Consider the following 21,359-nt stretch of genomic DNA (forward strand, 5'->3'; position numbering starts at 1 on the left):
TGCACGCCCATTTGTAGAATGGGGATTAATACCCTCAGCATAATAAGAATGATCAAAACTATGAAATGGGGGATGCCTCAGTCAGTGAAGCATCCAACTCTTGATGTCGGCTCTGTTCATGATCTCGTGGTTCGTGAGTTCAAGCCCCACATCAGGCTCTGCACTGTGTCAGCATGGAGCCTGCCTGGGATTCTTTCTCCCTTTCTCTCTGCCCCTGCCCCACTTGTTCTCTCTCTCCCTCTCTCTCTTTCCCTCTCTCTCACTCTCTTAAAATAAATAAATAAACTTAAAAAATTATTTTAAAAAAAAAACATGAAATGGGATTAGGGAGAATGCAAGAATAAGGTAAATTCTTCCAAAGTCTAGATTCTATGATACTTGTAGAGAGAAACACGAGTCAAATAACCATTGGTTATATTCTAAGCTATCCATTCTATTTAATGGACTAATGAATATAGTTGAAATTCCATTCACTCTTTAGGTGATTAGCTAGATCCAATAAATTCAGGCTCATATGAATGCTTGCAAATAAGAACCAAAGAACTACCAGCCCTAATTGGCTTCCCCAGTGTCCTTCCACACTACATATTGGTAGGAAAATGAATGAACTCATCACTCTGGTGTGTAATATTTCCCCAGGGGGAATGGGTAGATGGTTAAACTCATTGTTTGGGGGAAAAGGGTGGAGAACTCGAGATTTCATGAAAATGAAGCATTGGCTGTTCTCAGAGAGCAGCTGGAGACACAGTCTTAGCGAGGTAGGAGGTACTACACTAAAAACCACAGCTGTGTTTCCTCTGGAAAGAGGCAGCAGAGGGCACTATAGAGTACGGCTGACAAGAGGGAGGCCATTGCCACAGTGAGCTGGCTGGCATCCTGTGTGCTAAATCAAGTGCTTAAATGAAACCTGGAAGTCAAGGGATGCCTGGATCCAGCTCCCTTCCATGAAGAAGTTGAAGGATTTCCCTGAGGGCTGTCACAGTCTGTCAAGTCCCAGCTTTCAGGCTTGTTTTTAATGAGCCATTAAGCCCACAACAAGGAAAGGCCTTCTGTGTGAGAGAATGGAAACTCTAAGTCTCTGAATAAATCCTCATTCCTCCATTGACTCGCTGTGAAGCTGTCCATTGGCAAGTGTCAATAGGAGTGAGTCACTCACATAGACAATATTAAATAATATCTTAATAGTAAGTTTAGCCATGCAGGTTTTACTTGGGCACATTCTGTTTTCTTTTAAGTTTTCTTTTTTTGTAATGTTTGTTTACTTTTGAGAGAGAGACAGAGACAGAGTGCGAGCAGGGGAAGGGCAGAGAGAGGAGACACAGAATCCGAAGCAGGCTCCAGGCTTTGAGCTGTCAGCACAGAGCCCGACATGGGGCTCAAACTCACAAGCCATGAGATCATGACCTGAGCCGAAGTCAGACACTTAACCAACTGAGTCACCCAGATACCCCACACTTGGGTAAATTCTTATTGGTAACTGGAGAGCAAGGTTTATTCTAAGTCTTCTGGGTCAGACAAGTGTCCGCTGTATCACTGAGGAGTTGTTATTTTCAGAGATGAGACTACCCTCTTAGAAAACAGATTCACACAGAAAACTGTTAGTCTGTATAAATTAGAGTAAAGAGCTGTGCTTTTAAGCCATGTTTGAGAACATATAAGTTCCTCAGTGCTGTCCTTAAGTATGTGTGTCAGGGACATCACTTTGTTGTTTGGGTTTTTTTTTTTTTTTTTTTTTTTTTTTTTTACACATAGACTTGGGGGAGGGATAATCCTAGTCAACCCAATTCTAACCAAACCCGGTCAATGCTTTTAAAAAAAAGGTCAGGAATGAACACAGTGTCAGCAACTAGCTTGGTGCAAAGCACTTTGAAACTTAAGTGCTGTGTCACCAATCATTTGTACAAAATGGCAGCCATTGTAACATGGAGACTTCTCAAATCATTTAAATTTGAAGTCAGAATGCTTTATAGGTATTGGGTTGTTTTGTCTGTCGGATGCAAGCAATTTGAACAGAATTCTAGAGAAATTCTGCCTCAGGAGGATATTAAAATGACTTCGTATTCTCTGAGAGAGGCCGTCTCTCTAGACAAACTAAAAAGACAACTAGAAAGATGAGGGAAGCTCGCTAGAACTGAAATCACATCTGGGTTATTCACCAGCTGCATAATCCATAGATTTCTTGTTAGATGCAAATGTGGCTATAACTCATATTTCTTCAATCTATCATTTTCTCTAGAAAGCATAAAAGGGCTGATAAATGGTCTGGCAATCAGATGAACCAGGACCCCAAGGTGAGTGGTGTTCTTAATCAGTAGTAACTCATTGCTCACAAATTAGGTGATACAGGGCTGTGCTAGCATGAAGGGAAGAGGTGCAATACAGCGTTTATTCAAGAAATTCAGACACAACATTGCTATTAAGGACTCAGACCTAAAGTAACCATTTTTTTTCAACATGGTTTAGATCAATCATATTTTTTTTTTTAAATGTCCCAGTCTTTCCTACGCATGTAAGCAAATGCCTAATAAATGGAATCAATCCCTTGGTTAGTAAAGTACTATAGACAAGTCATGTACATATGGAACCATTTATTACTCATAAGTGATATTTGTATCTCACATATCAAAGTTGTGGGTGATAAAAGGTACCATTCAAAGTTCCACATAATGTAAATTTTCTGCTTTTGATATTATACTATAGTTACATGAGACACAACCAGTGGGGGGAACAGGATGAAGGATACAGTGGGTCCTTTGTACTATCTTCCTATTAATCTATAATGTTTTCAAAATAAAACATTTTTTAATGATACATAGATAATAAATTCCAGGCTTAATGTCAAAATACTCTAAAGTAATCCCAGGAATTACTTCTGCAAGTTTTTAATCATGCTTAGGAGTAGCTGACAGACACAGATCTCAGAAGAGTATGAATTTGTTTAGATTCAGTATTGGGACTTAAAGACTATCCTTTTGTTGATCGAGAGTGGTATTTCATGAGTTTTCATCAAGCCCAAAGAGCTTGGATTTCTGATGGATACACAATTATGATTAAAGAGCAGTTCTTTTAAAAAATTCTTCATAATTTGTTATCATTTACATCTTCCTTATTTATCACACCCCACCTTAAGTATGCAAAACCAATAACCAAAATTTCAATTTTATAACAGTCAATTTCAAACTTTTGGACTGTGACCTACAGTTTAAAAAAAAAAAATCTTTTAATCAGATTCCAGTATACAAATACATACTCTCTCCCCATTAGAGATACTCCAGTATACAAATACATACTCTCTCCCCATTTATTTAGATAACTAAATAAAATCTCATAAAACAATACCTATACTTCCTTCTTATGATGAATACTAATATTATATTTCACTCTACTCTATCCTGTCTTTTTCTGGTTCACTTAAAACATAGCCATTCAACTGATTCTTTAATCCACTAGTGGGTTGTTATACATAGTTTCTGAAACATTACACACTCTTACAGGTAATAAGATACACCTGCAGTGATAACAATGATCTTTTACATGACTATATACCTGCATATATACAAGCACATGTGTATAGATATATATTTTTCAGCATGTGTAGACCATGATAATTTCCAGCTAAAATGGTCACTGTCTCATGTATTCCCAGATGGGCAACCAGGGCAAAGGTTCTAAAACCCAACATTAACCAGGACGCTGATGCCCACCCCCCTTCTCCTACACTGGCATCGGCTCTCTATGCACAGTATGGAGTTTTCCAGTTTGGATCAATCTGAGGCCCAGCTCTCTAGGGATCAAACTCAGTAAAAGGAAACATGGGAGCCATGTTTCCTGAGAAAGCACCAGGCAAGGCCAGCTGAAGCTACTTGGCTACCAAGGAAGATATAAGCCCTCTGGGGGACTTCACATCTTAGCGGAAAAAGCAAAGATGGGAGCAGAAGGCAGCAGAGGTCAAACTGCAACCCTGACAATTATTAGTTGTTGAAGTTGGACAAGTTAGGTGACCATACTTAGCATCAGATGAAAATAGTAACAGTTTACAACCATTGATCTCTACAGGACCAAAAAAACTAATACATGAAAACCACCCAGCACCATGCCTGGCACAAGGTAGGCATCTAGTAAGTATCCATTCTCCCCTTGTGCTCCATGGCCTGAAGAAAGCAGAACCTCTGCTATGTATCTCGTGTGACAAAGGTCCCAGAACTCCCAGTCAATAACACCAGACAGTTGGTCCTGGAGTTTTACACACAAAAATATCCAAACCCTTGTCTCGTATCTCAAGGTATTTTGCTTTATTCTAACCACGGGCAATGCCTATTCCAGCTTCTCTAGTTTACAAGACCATTCCTATAGACAGACATGGTGGAAAGAAGAGCTACCTGGTTCCTGCCATTGGTGAAACCTTTTCCTCAAAGGAGCACAGCTCTTGGCCCTTCCTCCAGAATAGCCACTACTTCCTCCATCTACAGTAGACACCCACAGTCTGCCCGGTGTCCTCATCCACCTGGCTACTGAGGAAACATCCTGCTGGTACAGCGTGATCCCGGCCCACAGCCACGATTGCTGGCCCAGGGTCCTCCGCCTAACCCAAAGTGAGCCAACAGGTCTTTTTCATTCAGGACCAATCAAGTAGAAAGCTCTAAGTTGTAACACCCATGAGCTATTAGTAGGACTGTTTACATCCAATGGAGAAAATCTGTAGTGAAACAAATATGAGAAAGAACCAGAGACAGGAGATAAACAGGAGTCCCTATTTCCATTGTCTCTTCGGCTAGCCACATGCCTGCCACTAGGTTCCCCCGACACACCCCAGAACCCTTATGATAAATTCGTTTTGTTGTTGTTGTGGTTTTTTTTGCTTCAGCTACTTCATGTTGCACGTCTATCACTTGCAACTGAAAAAGTATTAAAATACACTAACCCACTAACTATGCTTCGCTTTTCAAGGACAGTGCTGCAGATGGCAAGAGATTTAAATTTGAAATATAAGTGTCTCTCGTGTCGCTTGTACTTTATTTCCACAGACGTTGACCCTTTCAACAACTATTTATTAATATTCTACTATGTGCCAAACATTGTCTCCTTGAATCCTCACAACAACATCACGAGGTACGAGTTATTACCACCATTTACAGCCAAGGGAAGGAAGACTCAGGGAGTGAACTACCCAGTCCTACAGCTAATACATAATGCTGTCCATCCTAAAGGATGCTATTTTTAAGTGCTTATATTCTTTGTAGTCTCTCTTTTCATCAGAAGGACCAGCCTTTATTCTATCTTTGGCTGTCCAAGAGCCTCACCATGGGGCCTATCACCTGCAGTTTCCAACTTCCTGAACCAGAGGCTGAGCCCTCCTTTCCAGAACTGCCTGCTTCCATGGTCAGCCTCACAGTGTTTGACCATATAAACATGCAATCGCCACCCAACACCACTCAACATCTCCTGACTTGGGTCTTTATAGAAAACCAGAGAAAAGAATAAGTCACGAAGTTGAGGGGGAAACGCATTTCTCAGGCATGATTTTTTTTTCATCAGGTATAATTCATTTGCCCATATCAGACTTAGGCCCTGGGGAAGAGCTTAAGTAGGAGAGAAAGGGAGCCACCCCAGCACAGCTCTGAAGCCATTCCCAGACTCTGTAGTTCCCAGATCTGTCTCTGGAGGGAAGTTGCATGTGTGGTAAGGGGAGGAGAGAATAGAGGGTAAGGACTTTGGAAAGAAGCGTGTGAAATGTACTCGCAACTGGGATGAATCGCCAAACTACTGCCATGTGGGAACTGAGCCCTCTTCTTTAACACCGTCTCACCTGGGAATATCTTCTTCGATTGTTGCACATCCATAAAGAAACACGATCACCCCGATTACAGAAGATGGGATGAGGAATGATGTATATAATCCCAGCCAGGCAAAATACAGTCCAATTTTTTCTCCAAAATACTTTCTGTAAAAGAAAGAAAATCGCAACACATAGTAAGAACACCATATACATTCCACATTTCTGTTTGTTCTAAACCTGACAATGGGTTGGCATAAAGGAAAAGAGATAGAAGTTATATAGTGAAACAGGGACCTCGGCACAAAGATCAACGGGTCTCTTCTGATATGAATTACGTTCCCTTGGAATCACACACACATTTATTCATTTTTTGAGAGACAGAGCATGAGTGGGGAAAGAGAGAGAGAGGGAGACACAGAATCCGAAGCAGGCTCCAGGCTCCGAGCTGTCAGCACAGAGCCCAACGTGGGGCTCGAACCCACAAACTGTGAGATCATGACCTGAGCCGAAGTCTGACGCTTAACCGACTGAGCCACCCAGGCACCCCTTATCATTCTGCATTTTTAAACTACTTTGTTAATGAATTATTTTCATTAAAAAAATCCTTTTAAAGAGAAAATTAACCAGCCATTATCTTTTTGATCCCCATTCAGGAATGTAGTAAATTATCACACCAAGTCTCTAAAAAGGGATTTTTTTTCCTTTAAACAAATATTGGTTATGGATACCTGATGAGAAAACTACAAGTAGATTTTACTTCTTGAGAGCCTCTGACATAAAACTCAGGAGGGACAAGGGAGGGCAGCCCAGTCTTTGATGTGAGAACGAAAGAACAACAACAGAGAACAGAATCTATTTCTCTACTACCAGAGGTGCTGACTGCGAGGAAATGGGGCTTCCACCCTAACAGCAAGAGAAATCTGGATAATCTGTGACATCAAACTTCCCTTGAAGTTTCCATCAGGGAGTGGAAGCTGCAAGGTAATCGTGTGAACTGAATTGAAAAAACAAAAGCAAAAACAACAACGACAAGCCCCTCCCAGGAAAGATGGGACATGTGAACACTTTCAGATTTGGCAGAGCATGGGAAGAAAAGGCAGACACCATAAAAGTGGGCACAAAGAAATGGATAAAATTTTTTAAACCTTAAAGGTTGAGTATAGGTTAGCATGACATGTTAGAAAAAAATGGCAGCTCTGGACACAAGAGGGCTTTGCGCTCACTCATAAGATCCTAGCCAAGGACCGCCACTCGGTACTCAGGACGACGGTAACAGGCAAGGTCAGAAACTGGAAAGGGCCTCCTTAGTTGCAGAGAGGCATGAAAGCACACCATCTCCCAGGACCATCTCTTATTCAAATCACTGAGTGACAAGGATCAGCAGTCTGCAGTGAGGGAGGGGCAGGAGAGAGACCCCTCTGCGGCAAAGGACTGCTGACAGCTGACGGTGGAAAGGGGACAATGAGGACAAACTGTCAGCACTTCCAGGGCCCACGTGAAGCACATGGCAATAGCATCCCACTGCTAAAGGAATGAGAAGCCTGTCGTACGCTGCAGATGACTCTCACAACAACAAAATCCAAGCCATGCCCAACCTCTGACTAGGTTGACTCTGCTACCCTCATGACAGAAGAGGTATAAGCCCATTTCAGTTTTTCTTATTTCTTTTAGGTTTATTTATTTTTTTGAGAGAGAAATAGAGAGACAGAGAGCACGCAAGAGCACACAGGCGGGGGAAGAGCAGAGAGAGTGAAGGAGAGTCCCAAGCAAGTCTCCATGCTGTCACCACAGAGTCCGACATGGGGCTAGATCTCACAAACCATGAGATCATGGCCTGAACTGAAATCAGGAGTCAGCTGTTTAACCGACTGAGCAACCCAGGTGCCCCAAGTCCATTTCTAGGTGTAAATACCACTTACCTCAGTTTCTATGTCCTTTCATACACAATGTTCAGAAAATTCAATAAAAAAAAAAAATCCTGAGTTACATAAAAAATTAAACACTCACTGTCAAGAAATTAGGAAATCAACAAAACCAAAGTTGCTCTAGACGCCAGAATTATTAGGGACTTTAAAGTAATTATAATTCATTTTTTAAGGAAGAATCTAATGCAAAAGATAGGCAACATGCATGAGAAAATTGGGAACTCCCATAGACGAAAATACAAAAATGCAAAATGGAATTGCTAGAGGAAAAAAAAAGCAATAATGGATATCAGATATGAGAAACATCTTTATTAGAGTGCCTTAGCAGGAGACTAAACACAGCTTAGGAAAAAATGAATAATTCTGAATATAAGTCAACAAATATTATCCAAACTAAGACACAAAGAGAAAGAAAAGAGGAAAAATATAGCAATCAAGAGCCATAGGATAATATCCTAGGGTCTATCATATGTAACTGAAGTCCCAGAAAGATAAAGAGAAAGAGACAGAAGAAACACTTGAATGGATTATGGCTAAAAAAATTTTCCAAAATTAATCGAAAACAATAAAACACAGATCCAAGAACTCCAGAGAACCCCAAGCAGAATAAATATAAAAACAAAAACAGAAACCCACATAGCTAGACAATATCATAATCAAACTTCTGAAAAACAAAGATAGAAAATCTTTAATTAAGCTGGGGTGAGGGTGAGGGTGAGGTGGGGAGGGTATTATATGCAAAGGAACAAAGATAAGATTTACAGTCAATTTCTTGGCAGAAACTATGCAAGCCAGAAGAATAGAGTGTCAACCTTAAAATATGGAAATTAAAAAAAAAAAACAGTCAAAGCAGAATACAGAATATTATGTGACATAGTGCTTCCATGGGGGATAAAACTAGTTCTTTGGAAGCCAAAACTATCTTAGGTAGCTTTCAGGTGGTTTTTAGGTCTCCAAAGGGCCACAGTACATAAACAGATACATAGTATATACATGGTATTAAAATTTCATGTAGCAATAATGGAATAAAGGCAGAGAAACACTGATATCAAGCAAAAATAGTGATAATGTCTTATGGAGTTTATAACGTATGTAGGAATAGGATAATAATAGCACAAAAGACAGGAGAGAAGAAACCAAGATATACTGTTGGAAGACCCATACCCTGTGTTTGAAAGGGTATAATATTATTACTTTTTTAAAATTTATTGTCAAGTTAGCTAACATACAGTGTACACAGTGTGCTCCTGGTTTTGGGGGTAGATACCCGTGATTCATCACTTCTATACAACACCCAGTGCTCATCCCAACAAGTGTCCTCCTCAATGACTATCACCTGTTCCCCCCACCGCCATCAACCCTCAGTTTGTTCTCTGCATTCAAGAGTCTCTTATGGTTTGCATCCCTCTATGTTTGAAACTATTTTTTCCCCTTCCCTTCCCCCATGGTCTTCCGTTACGTTTCTGAAGTTCCACATATGAGTGAAAACATGTGAGATCTGTCTTTCTCTGACTAACTTATATCACTTAGCATAATATCCTCCAGTTCCATCCACTTTGCCACAAATGGCAGGATTTCATTCTTTCTCATTGTCAAGTAATATTCCATTGTATATATAAACCACATCTTTTTTTTTCAATATATGAAATTTATTGTCAAAATGGTTTCCATACAACACCCAGTGCTCATTCCAAAAGGTGCCCTCCTCAATACCCATCACCCACCCTCCCCTCCCTCCCACCCCCCATCAACCCTCAGTTTGTCCTCAGTTTTTAACAGTCTCTTATGCTTTGGCTCTCTCCCAGTCTAACCTCTTTTTTTTTTTTCCTTCCCCTCCCCCATGGGTTCCTGTTAAGTTTCTCAGGATCCACCTAAGAGTGAAAACATATGGTATCTGTCTTTCTCTGTATGGCTTATTTCACTTAGCATCACACTCTCCAGTTCCATCCACATTGCTACAAAGGGCCATATTTCGTTCTTTCTCATTGCCCTGTAGTACTCCATTGTGTATATAAACCACAATTTCTTTATCCATTCATCAGATGATGGACATTTAGGCTCTTTCCATAATTTGGCTATTGTTGAGAGTGCTGCTATAAACATTGGGGTACAAGTGCCCCTATGCATCAGTACTCCTGTATCCCTTGGGTAAATTCCTAGCAGTGCTATTGCTGGGTCATAGGGTAGGTCTACTTTTAATTTTCTGAGGAACCTCCACACTGTTTCCAGAGTGGCTGCACCAATTTGCATTCCCACCAACAGTGCAAAAGGGTTCCCGTTTCTCCACATCCTCTCCAGCATCCATAGTCTCCTGTTTTGTTCATTTTAGTCACTCTGACTGGCGTGAGGTGATATCTGAGTGTGGTTTTGATTTGTATTTCCCTGATAAGGAGCGACGTTGAGCATCTTTTCATGTGCCTGTTGGCCATCCGGATGTCTTCTTTAGAGAAGTGTTTATTCATGTTTTCTGCCCATTTCTTCACTGGGTTCTTTGTTTTTCGGGTGTGGAGTTTGGTGAGCTCTTTATAGATTTTGGATACTAGCCCTTTGTCCGATATGTCATTTGCAAATATCTTTTCCCATTCCGTTGGTTGCCTTTTAGTTTTGTTGGTTGTTTCCTTTGCTGTGCAGAAGCTTTTTATCTTCATAAGGTCCCAGTAATTCATTTTTGCTTTTAATTCCCTTGCCTTTGGGGATGTGTTGAGTAAGAGATTGCTACGGCTGAGGTCAGAGAGGTCTTTTTCTGCTTTCTCCTCTAGGGATTTGATGATAAACCACATCTTCTTTATCCATTCATCAGTTGATGGACATTTGGGCTCTTTCCATAATTTGGCTATTGTTGATAGTGCTGCTATAAACATTGGGGTACATATGCCCCTATGAATCAGCACTCCTGTATCCTTTGATAAATTCCTACTAGCACTATTACTGGGTTGTAGGGTAGCTCTATTTTTAATTTTTTGAGGAACCTCCACACTGTTTTCCAGAGTGACTACACCAGTTTGCATTCCCTCCAACAGTGCAAGAGGGTTCCCATTTGTCCACATCCTCACCAACATCTGTTGTTTCCTGAGTTGTTAATTTTAGCTACAAAGCTGTAATCATCAAGACAGTACAGTACTGGCACAAGAACAGACGCATAGATCAATGTAATAGAATAGAGAACCCAGAATTGGATCCACAAATGTATGGCCAACTAATCTTTGACAAAGCAGGAAAGAGTATGCAATGGAAAAAAGACGGTCTCTTTAGCAAATGGTGCTGGGAGAACTGGAAAGCAACATGCAGAAGAATGAAACTGGATCACTTTCTTATGCCATACACAAAAATAAACTCCAAATGGATGAAAAACCTAAATGTGAGACAGGAAACCATCAAAACTGTAAAGGAGAAAACAGGCAACAACTTCTTTCACCTCAGCCACAGCAATTTCTTGCTCAACATATCTCTAAAGGCAAGGGAAATAAAAGCAAACTGAACTACTGGGACTTCATCAAGATAAAAGGCTTCTGTACTACAAAGGAAACAATCAACAAAATTAAAAGGCAACTGACGGAATGGGAGAAGATATTTGCAAACGACATATCAGATAAAGGGTTGGTATCCAAAATCCATAAAGAACTTAGCAAACTCAACACCCAAAAATCAAATAATCCAGTAAAGAAATGGGCAGAATACATGAATAGACACTTTTCCAAAGAAGACATCCAGATGCCAACAGACACATGAAAAGATGCTCAACATCACTCATCATCAGTGAAATGGTATAATATTATTTTAAGGTAGAATGTGATAAATTAAAGATGTATTCTGGTAAACCCTGGAGAAACCACTAAATTTTTAGGATAGGTATAATTAATAGGCCAAAATGGGAGATGAAACGAAATCATAAAATATATTCATTTGCAAAGAAGGCATGAAAAGAAGAAAAACAGAAATAAACTACAGACAAAACAAATAAAAAACAAAGATGGTAATATGGTAATTTTAAAATATAGATACATTAATAATAACACTAAATGTAAATGTATAAGAAACCTACTTTAATTATAAAGGCATATATAGAAGAAAAAGTAAATGAAAAAAGACATACCATGCAAACATGAATCAAAAGGAAGCTGGGACACATAAAGAAGACTTCAGAAAAAAGAACATTACTTGGGATAAAGAGGGGCATCAATTAATGATAATGTGGTCAATTCATTAAGAAGGCCTAATAATCCTAAATGCATACAGTAAAATGCATACATCAGCTGCATACATCAAAATACATACAATAAAAACCAATAGAACTAAAAGGATGAATCGACAAATTTTCAAGTATAAATTGGAGATGTTAACACTTCTCTCTCAAGTAATGGAGAGAAAACCAGACATAAAATCAGTAAGAATATAGATGTCACTACACACTAACTTGACAGTCCACTAAGCAGCAGAAAATACATTCGTTTCGATACACATTCACCAAGATAGTCCATATTCTGAGTCTTAAGGCTAATCCAACAAATTTAAAAGGATTGAAGTAATGAAAATTTTATTCCCTGACCACAATTAAGTTAAACTTTTTAGTTTAGTTGACTTTTGTCAACAGCAGAAAGATATCTGAAAATAACCACAAATACTTGGAAATTAAACAGCACCCTTCTAAATAACCCAAAGAAGGGACAAAGAAGAAATAAAGGGAATTAGAAGGTATTTTCAATTGAGTGAAAAGGAAAACACAACATATCAAAAATTGTGGGACGCTGTTACAGAAATACTTCGCAATTTATACCAATTAATACTTGTATTAACATAAGAAATCTTTGAATCAAAATCATCTAAGCTTGCACTTCAACTAGAAAAAGAAGAACAAATTCAATCCAAAGCAAGAAGAAGAAAATAAATAATAAAGCAGGGACCAGAGGTCAGTGAGGAAGAAAGCAGAGATCCCAGAGCAGGGGCTTGGAGTGGGGAGAGCTGGGCATGAGTGTGCCCGCTTCTGCTTCCTAATTTGGGAAAGTCTTCCACTTCTCTAAGCTTAATTTTCTTTCCATTTAAAATACGTTAGTGTGAAAATGAAATGAGTAAGGTATAGGAAGACATGGTGAGCAAGTAATAAATGCTGGAGGACACAGGAAGCAAGTAATAAATGTTACCTATTGTTGATGATGTTATTCTAAAAGTCCACGTGGTCTACTACATTAAAATGAAAAACTTCTCTTCATCAATGGCACTATTAAGCAAGTAAAGAGACAGGCCAAGGAATAGGGAAACAAAATATTTGTATACATTTATACGACAATAGACTTGTATCCGGAATACATAAAGAATAGATCAATATGAATTAGGAATCCAATAGAAAAATGAGAAAAAGACTTTAAGGAACATTTCATTAAAAAGATACCTAACTGACCAATAAACATGAAAAGGTACTCAACTTCCCTAATGATCAGATTATTGGGGAAATGAAAATGAAATCACAATGCAATATCTCTACCCAGTAAAGAGAATGGTAAAAATGAAAAAGAGGGGAAATACCAAGTTTTGGCCAAATGTAGAGAAACCAAAATGCTCACGCAGTGCAGGTGGGATATACACAGGTGGATCCACTTGGGAAAACTGCTTGGCAGCACCTACTACAGCGGGGCATGGGCATCCCCAGTGATGCAGTAACTCTTCTAAGTATATGCTCAACAGAAGTGCAAACGTGTGCACTGAGAGACCCATACAAGACTCACTATTTATAATAGCCCCAAGCTGGAAACCACCCTAATGCCTATAAGGAATAAAATGGATAAATATGTTGTGATATACTTGCACAATGGAATATTATGCTGCAGTGAGAATGAACACATTACAAAGAACATGCAACCATATGGATAAATGTCATCAATACAACAGTGAACAAAAGAGGCCACATACTGAAGAATATATATACTTTATTATTCTATTTATATAAAGTTGAAAAACAAAATAACGGTGCTAGAAGTCCATATAGTAGTGTAATGGTATTTTTCTTTGATCTGGGTACTGGTTGTATGGGTGGGTTCAGTTTGCAAAAATTCAACAAATTATATTTATTATATATGCACACCTTTCTATAGGTATATTATACTTTGATTTTAAAATGGTTTCATTTTTTAATTTTATTTTAATTTTTTTTAAACATTTATTCCTTTTTGAGAGACAGAGAGAGACAGAGTGCAAGTGGGGGTAGGGGGAGAGAGAGAGGGAGACACAGAATCCAAAGCAGGCTCCAGGATCCGAGCTGTCAGCATGGAGCCTGATGCGGGGCTCGAACCCACAGACCGTGAGATCATGACCTGAGCTGAAGTCGGAGGCTTAACCGACTGAGCCACCCAGGCGACCCTAAAAATGGTTTCATTTTTAAATTTTTTATTAATGTTTTTATCTGAGTGTAGTTGATACACAATGTTACATTAGTTCCAAGCATATAACATAGTGATTCAACAAGTTAAAACATGCTATGCTCACCAAAGTGCAGCTACCCTCTGTCGCCACACCATGCTGTTACAATACCATTGGCTATATTTCTTATGCTGTGCCTTTTATACCTGTGAATTATTCATTCCATAACTGGAAGTCTGTACTTCCCATTCCCCTTCACCCATTTTACCCATGCTCCCCTCTGGCAACCATCAGTTCATTCTCTTTGTTTATTCATTTTGTTTTGTTTTGTTTTGTTTTTAGATTCCACATATGGGTGAAATCATATGGCATTTGTCTTTCTTGGTCTGACTTATTTTCCTTAGCACAGTACCCTTTAGGTCCATCCATGTTGTTGCAAATGGCAAAATCTCATGCTTTTCAGTGGCTGTGTAATGTTCCATTATATATAATACCATATCTTCCTATCCATTCACATCTATCAATGGACTCTTAGGTTGCTTCCATATCTTGGCTATTGTAAATAATGCTGCAAAAACACAGGGGTGCGTGTATCTTTTTGAATGAGTATTTTCATTTTCTTTGGGTAATTACCTAGTAATGGAGTTACTGGATCATTTGGTATTTCTATTACTAATTTTTTGAGGAACCTCCATAGTGTTTTCCACAGTGGCTGCACTAGTTTGCATTCCAACCAACAGTGCGTGAGGATTCCTTTTTCTCCACATCTTTGCAACAACACTTATTTCTTGTCTTTTTGATTGTAGCCATTCTGACAGGTGTGAGGTGGTATCTCATCGTGGTTTTGATTTGCATTTCCCTGATGATTAATGCTGCTGAGCATCTTTTTATGTGTCTGTTGGCCATCTGTATATCTTCTTTGGAAAAATGTCTATTCAGGCCCTCTGCCCATTTTTTAATCGGGTATTTATTTTTTTTGGTGTTGTCTTTGGTCTTTATACATTTTGGATACTAACCCTTTATCAGATGTGTCATTGGCAAATACCTTCTCTAGTTGTCGACTATTTCCCTCACTTTCCAAAACCTTTTTATTTTTATGTAGTTCCAATAGTTTATTTTTGTTTTTGTTTCCCTTCCCTTTCCCTTGCCTTCCCATGTTTAGAAAAATGTTGCTATGGACAATGTCAGAGAAATTACTGCCCGTGCTCTCTTCTAGGATTTTTATGGTTGCAGGTCTCACATTTAGGTCTTTTATGCATTTTGAGTTTATGTATGGTGTTAGAAAGTGGTGTAGTTTCATTCTTTCCAGTTTTCCCAGCACCATTTATTGAAGAGACTCTTTTCCTCATTGTATATTCTTGCCTCCTTTTTCGTAGATTAATTGACCATATAATCACTGGTCTATTTCTGGGCTCTATTCTGTTCAAGTGATCTATGTGTCTATTTTTGTGTCTGTACCATAGTGTTTTAGTTACTACAGCTTTGTAGTATATATTGAGATCTGGAATTATGATACCTCCAGCTTTGTTTTCTTTCTCAAGACCAAAAGGATCATTCACCACAATCAAATGGAATTTATTCCAAGGACGCAAGGATGGTTCAATATTTGCAAATCAATCAACATGAATCATCACATCAACAAAATGAAGGATAAAAATCCTATGATCATCTCAGTAGATGCAGGAAAAGAATCTGACAAAATATCAACATTAATTCATGATAAAAACTCTCAACAAAGTAGGGTTAGAGGGAACCTACCTCAACATAATAAAGACCATATATGAAAAATCCACAGCTAACATCTTAATAGAAAAAAACCAGAGCTTTTCCTCTAAGATGAGGAAGAAGATAAGGATATTCATCATAATCTCTTTTATTAAACACAGTACTGGAAGTCCTCACCACACCCATCAGACAAGAAAAAGAAATCAGAGGTATCCATATGGGTAAACAAGTTGTTAACCTGTCACTATTTGCAGATGACATGATACTATATAGAGAAAACCCTAAAGACTCTACCAAAAAATCTACTAGAAATAATAAGTGAATTCAGTAAAGTTTCAGGATACTAAATTAATACACAAATTAGTAGCACTTTTACACACTAATAACAAAATAGCAGAAACAGAAATTAAGAAAACAATTCCATTTACAATTATACCCAAAAAAAAATAAAATACCCAAACATAAACTTAACCAAAGAGGTAAAAGACCAGTACTCCAAAAACTATACAACACTGATTAAAGAAACTGGAAGAAGATGTCACAAACAAATAGGAAGATATTACACGCTCATGGACTGGATGAATTAATATTGTTAAAATGTCCATATTACCCAAAGCAATCTACAAATTGGAAGTAATCCCTATAAAAATACCAACAGCATTTTTCACAAAACTAGAACAAATAATACTAAAGTTTGTATGGAATCACAAAAGACCCCAAATAGCCAAAGCAATCTGAAAATGGTTTTAAAAAGACACCACATGTCCTATAATCTGCAGGCCAACAGATTCCCTGAAGATCATTTTGTCCATTCTCTTGCCTTCAAGCCAGACAGCATTTAATCCACATCTGGTGTATGTATCACTCAGGCCCAGTCTATCACCAGACCTGAACAGGGAGTTCTCACCTTAGTGAAGCAAAAAGGCCAGGCTAACAAAGACAAGGCTTCCAGAACCAGGCTGCCAGCCCTGAAATGCAAGGTCGGCATTCGGCGGGGCAGCCCAAGGCAGTGATGGGGTTGAATGCTGCTTGTGTCGGATCCAAGCAATCGGATCCGAAGTGGAGCAGACATGCCAGCAGGGCATGTTTCAGGGGAGCCAGCCCTGTCAGCCAGAGGGAGCGAATTCTGCTCTCAACTGCTGCCAAGCCCACATCAGCCTGACAGCATGGCAAAAGCACAGCACCTTCCTTCCTGGTCTTACGAAAAGCTCAGGCTTTCCCAGCCCATCAGGAGACAGACTGTGGGCAGGTGCTGGGATGCCAAAGAGAAAGTTTGGAGCCTTTAATTAGAGTTCACAATGGCTGGTTCTTTGGAAGACAGCCTGGAAATTCCCAGCTACAGAAGGAGCCAGGCAAGCCAGCAAAGGCCTTTCCTTGGTGAAACCACGAGATTGGGCCAATTACCAATGCCCCTTTCCTGTATCTTCAGCTCTTGGAAATCATAGCTGATAAGGGGTCAGCACTGGGAGCAAGAGGAGAAATGCAGCATTTATTCAGCATGTACCATATGCCAAGCTCTTGGTTAAGTGCTTTATACACATTATCTCATTTAATGCCTACAAAACCTTACAAGGCAAGCTAAAAACTAGTGTTGGAATTAAGGTTAGATTCAGATGAACAAAAACAGTGAAAGATGACTTGGTTTGGTCAGGTTTTTATTTTTTTTTTTAATTTTTTTTTTCAACATTTATTTATTTTTGGGACAGAGAGAGACAGAGCACGAACGGGGGAGGGGCAGAGAGAGAGGGAGACACAGAATCGGAAACAGGCTCCAGGCTCTGAGCCATCAGCCCAGAGCCCGACGCGGGGCTCGAGCTCACGGACCGCGAGATCATGACCTGGCTGAAGTCGGACGCTTAACCGACTGCGCCACCCAGGCGCCCCTGGTCAGGTTTTTAAAAAGTCTTTCTTGGGATAATATTCAGTCAAGTCAAGGTTCAAGCTCCCTGTCAGAATGGTCTTGCCCAGCTCAAAGAGTTTCCCCACCTTTACAAGGTAGTATACAGGTAAGGAGGAAGTAGGTGCATCCTTAGGCTGAAAGAGGGGAGGGGACTTCTGGCCAGAAGGCTGTCCGCTGGGAATTTCCTGGTCTAGACCTTGGAGCCCTGCCCTGGTCCCCACTTCTCAGTAGCTGAGCTGGGCTGGATTGGCTCCCAGTATTGTGTGGGCATCCACCAAGGGGTGGCCAGGCCAGCATGGTCCTACTGGGGCATCCACCCCAGGCTTCCTCTTCCTTGTCCCCATTCCAGCCTCTTCAAGTCAGCTAGTTCATGAGAAGCTCTGGATCCCCCAGACTCTATTTGTGGTCTGTGGGATGAAGGGGGTGCTATTTCAGGCTCAGCTATCCCGAGTCAGCTGCCCTGGCAGCAGCATGAACACTGGCCCCATGCTGGATGCTGGGCTTCTCTAAAGGACTTGTAATTTCCTAAGACTGCACTCTAAGACAGGAGGTGCAAACCCTGGGCACTAGGGTGAACCCCCAAAATATCCAGGTGCTTGCTTCCTCTTGCTTCCACCTCCCTCTCCTACTCCAGAATAGTTTGACCCTAGGGAGGCACCAGAATAATGACCTCTCAACTCCTACTCTCCTACATCTTTCTATTTCTTTCTTACAATGGACTTCCTTCATTGGAAAAGCTGGTTTTCCCTTTCTGTCTGTTGGGAATTTCCCCATGTCTGATCCCCTCCACGCCTCACCGCAATCCTAGGGAGTACTGCCCCACCCCCTGCAGCTGGGAGAGGTGGGGGTGGGTAGCAGAAAGGTTGCTGGAAAAGCAACCCAAGACGAGAATCTATATCAAAAGAGATTTCAAACATTGTCTATACAGATATACATTATACTCATTAAAGATTGGTGCTTATCAGTTTCTTTTCTTAGGACCCACGATCCTAAGACCTGAAGTACATGGTGCTTCTCTCCAGGGAGTACAGACGTGCCTGTGAGAAAGAGACCACCATCACAGGACATAAGGTTCTCCAGGCCTCTCCCCCATCCCACCTCCCAGCTTCTGCCTCCTGATCACCAGCCTGGCAATCCAGGGCCTGAACCCATCCCTGGGTGGAGTTGGGGGGGGGGTGTCCCACTGTTGGGGAACTGCAGCTGGATTGTCACCCATCTACCATAGCCGAAAGCAGGAGCCAGGCTGCCTCCAGCTCTGGGAGGCACAGGCCAGCACACACAGTAGGTGGCTCCTCCAATCAACAATGGAGGGCCAGGAGGCTCTCAGTGCTTAGCCGTCCCAGAGAGGTCAAGAGAAGACCTCCTTCTGAAAAGAACATTTTGCAAATATGGGGCAAATTCAGAAAGGAGAGTGAAGAATGGGCTAGGCTTCAGGGCTGTAAAAACCGGGCTTGGCTCAAGTCCTGACATTAAGAGACAACACAGATGCCAGCTAATGGGATGGGAGCACTTCAGAAGTTCCAGAGGGGAAAAAATACTCCTTGGAATCAGAGCACCCTAAGTCCATGACACTCTCCTGTGCCACTTCTGTCAATTGTCTCCCTCTCCCCTCCAAGTCCTCTGTTTGAAAACGTTTCCAAATAAAGAACTGCTGTATGAAGCAAGGGAAGCTGCAGGCCCAGGCCCAGGACTCAGAATTGGCTGGGCTGAAGTGGCCCATCACAGGCCCCTCAAGCAGCAGGTGTGTCCAGAGGTGCAAACAGAACAGAAGACCAGGGAGGGCCAGGGACCACAGGATGGAGATGCCAAGCCCAGGGTCAAATAGAGAAGGGAGGTTCAGGTGACGGTAAGTTAGACAGATAAAAAAATCAGGGCTAGGAAAGTGAGTTAAAGTAGGAAAAACAAGGCAGCAAAAACCAAGCTCCAAAGCCAGAGCACTGGCAGGATCTTCTCCAGAACCCAGGAGAAATACTGAAGGCAAGTTCTGATCCTGGCTCTTTCCACACATTTGTGGATTCCCTTCAGCAGCTGGATAGACCTCTGTTAACAGCCATGTCTCCCCAGCCAAAAGGAGAAACAGATCACAAAGTAAAATAAAATACCTCCATCTCTAATTGTCCACTTCGTTTCAGGTACTGTGTGGAATGCTTTCATCGCATTCTCCCTTATGTTCCTCACAAGAACCCGGTGAGGGAATACAGGGCTTGGCAAAAATGGTGTCCTTGTGTGAATGAAAAGGTTCCTTCCTCTGGGAATACACAGCCCACATCAGGGCACAAGGCGTGGAAAGAGAGCATGGTGTGGATTCCAGACCCCACTCACACTCTCAGCCAGGGACCTACGGGCAAGGCACAAAATTCACAAGTCTGTGTGCAGTCCTAGAAGTACGCATTATATCCCCATCTAATAGATGACGGGATGGGTATTTAAATGTTAAACACCTCACTCAAGTGCATGAAGCCATTAGGTCGTGGAGCCAATATTCAAACTCTAATCCACTGATTAGGTCCAAAAACCCCTGATTTCTACTACCACACTAATATCACAAAGCAGGGAGGAGTGCCTTTCAGGAAGCCCTTCCAATAGTTAACAGCAATGGCTGTAGATTCCTAATGACCCTAAAATAGTCAAGAAGCCTCATTCCCCAGTTGTGCGATTTGTCCCCAGTTCATGAGATGGAACTACAGAAAAAAGCAAAATGATTGATATTCTCCCAGCTTGTTGGTTTCCAATCCCACAGTTCCACCAGCTAACCTGACACTTCCCCATGGTGGCTAATAAGAGTCTTGAAGTCAATGCACCCAAAGTGCAACTCTTGGTTTCTCTACCTCTCTCACCACTCTTCAACTGTCCTCCCCAGTCTTCCTCATTTGGAGACACAGAACCACAATCCAGGTGCCCAGGACAACACATGGAAGGAAGATCACGGACTCTGTTCACCACACTCCACATCCAATCCATCAGCAGACCCTGCAGACTGTTCTTTCAAAAACCCACCAAATCCAACCATATCTCGCCATTTCCACCACTCACACCCTGGCCTCACTTCGGTAGTCTCTCTCCTGAGTCACTTCCACCCATGCCCTGAAATCTCTTCACTACATAAAAGGCAGAAGAATCCGTTTAAACATCTCTCAGATTCATTATTCCTCTGCTCAAGGTAATTGTATGACTTCATATCACATGTACAATAAAACCTGAAATTGTTTTCATGACCTGCAGGGTCCTATCTGATCTGGCCCCAACCCCCTCACCCCCTTGAAACAAGTCCAACTTCATGTTTTCCTGCTGCCCCTCCTCTTTGGCTTTGCTCCAGTTCACTCACCCCCTTTTGCTCCTCAAGCACACCACATCTGCTCCCAACTCAGGGTCTTTGCTACGGTTGTGCCTTTGGCCTGGGACACCCCTCCCTCAGACTTTCTCATACTCGCTTCCTCAGAAAGGCCTTCTGTGACACACCCGTCCCAAATGTCACCCACTCTCTGGCCTTGCTTCATTTTTCTTCATGACACTTCTCATTACCCAACATTATGTGCTAAGTTTATTGGTGTCTTTGTCCATCTCTGCTCCTAGAATGTAAGCTTCACAAGAGCAGAGACATTTTCTGTCCCATTCGCTATTGTTCCCTAGTGCCTGGAATGTGTCTGGTACACAGCAGTGACTTAATAAGCATTTGATTAGT

The 21,359-nt window shown here is 41.0% G+C and overlaps 1 protein-coding gene across 1 annotated transcript in view; it reads right to left on the bottom strand.

Moving 5' to 3' along the window:
* ANO2 (anoctamin 2) overlaps window positions 1-21,359 on the bottom strand; it is a 312,785-nt gene that overhangs the window by 155,773 nt on the left and 135,653 nt on the right. Inside the window, exon 10 of the mRNA XM_047066263.1 lies at window positions 5,807-5,941. Within this exon, the coding sequence (XP_046922219.1) occupies window positions 5,807-5,941 (135 nt within the window). The remainder of the gene's footprint in view (window positions 1-5,806; window positions 5,942-21,359) is intronic.

The sequence above is a fragment of the Lynx rufus genome, unplaced genomic scaffold, assembly GCF_022079265.1.
Source record: "Lynx rufus isolate CCGP_SWC_20201006 ecotype Redwood Valley unplaced genomic scaffold, mLynRuf1.p SCAF_7, whole genome shotgun sequence".
Taxonomy (NCBI): Eukaryota; Metazoa; Chordata; class Mammalia; order Carnivora; family Felidae; genus Lynx; species Lynx rufus.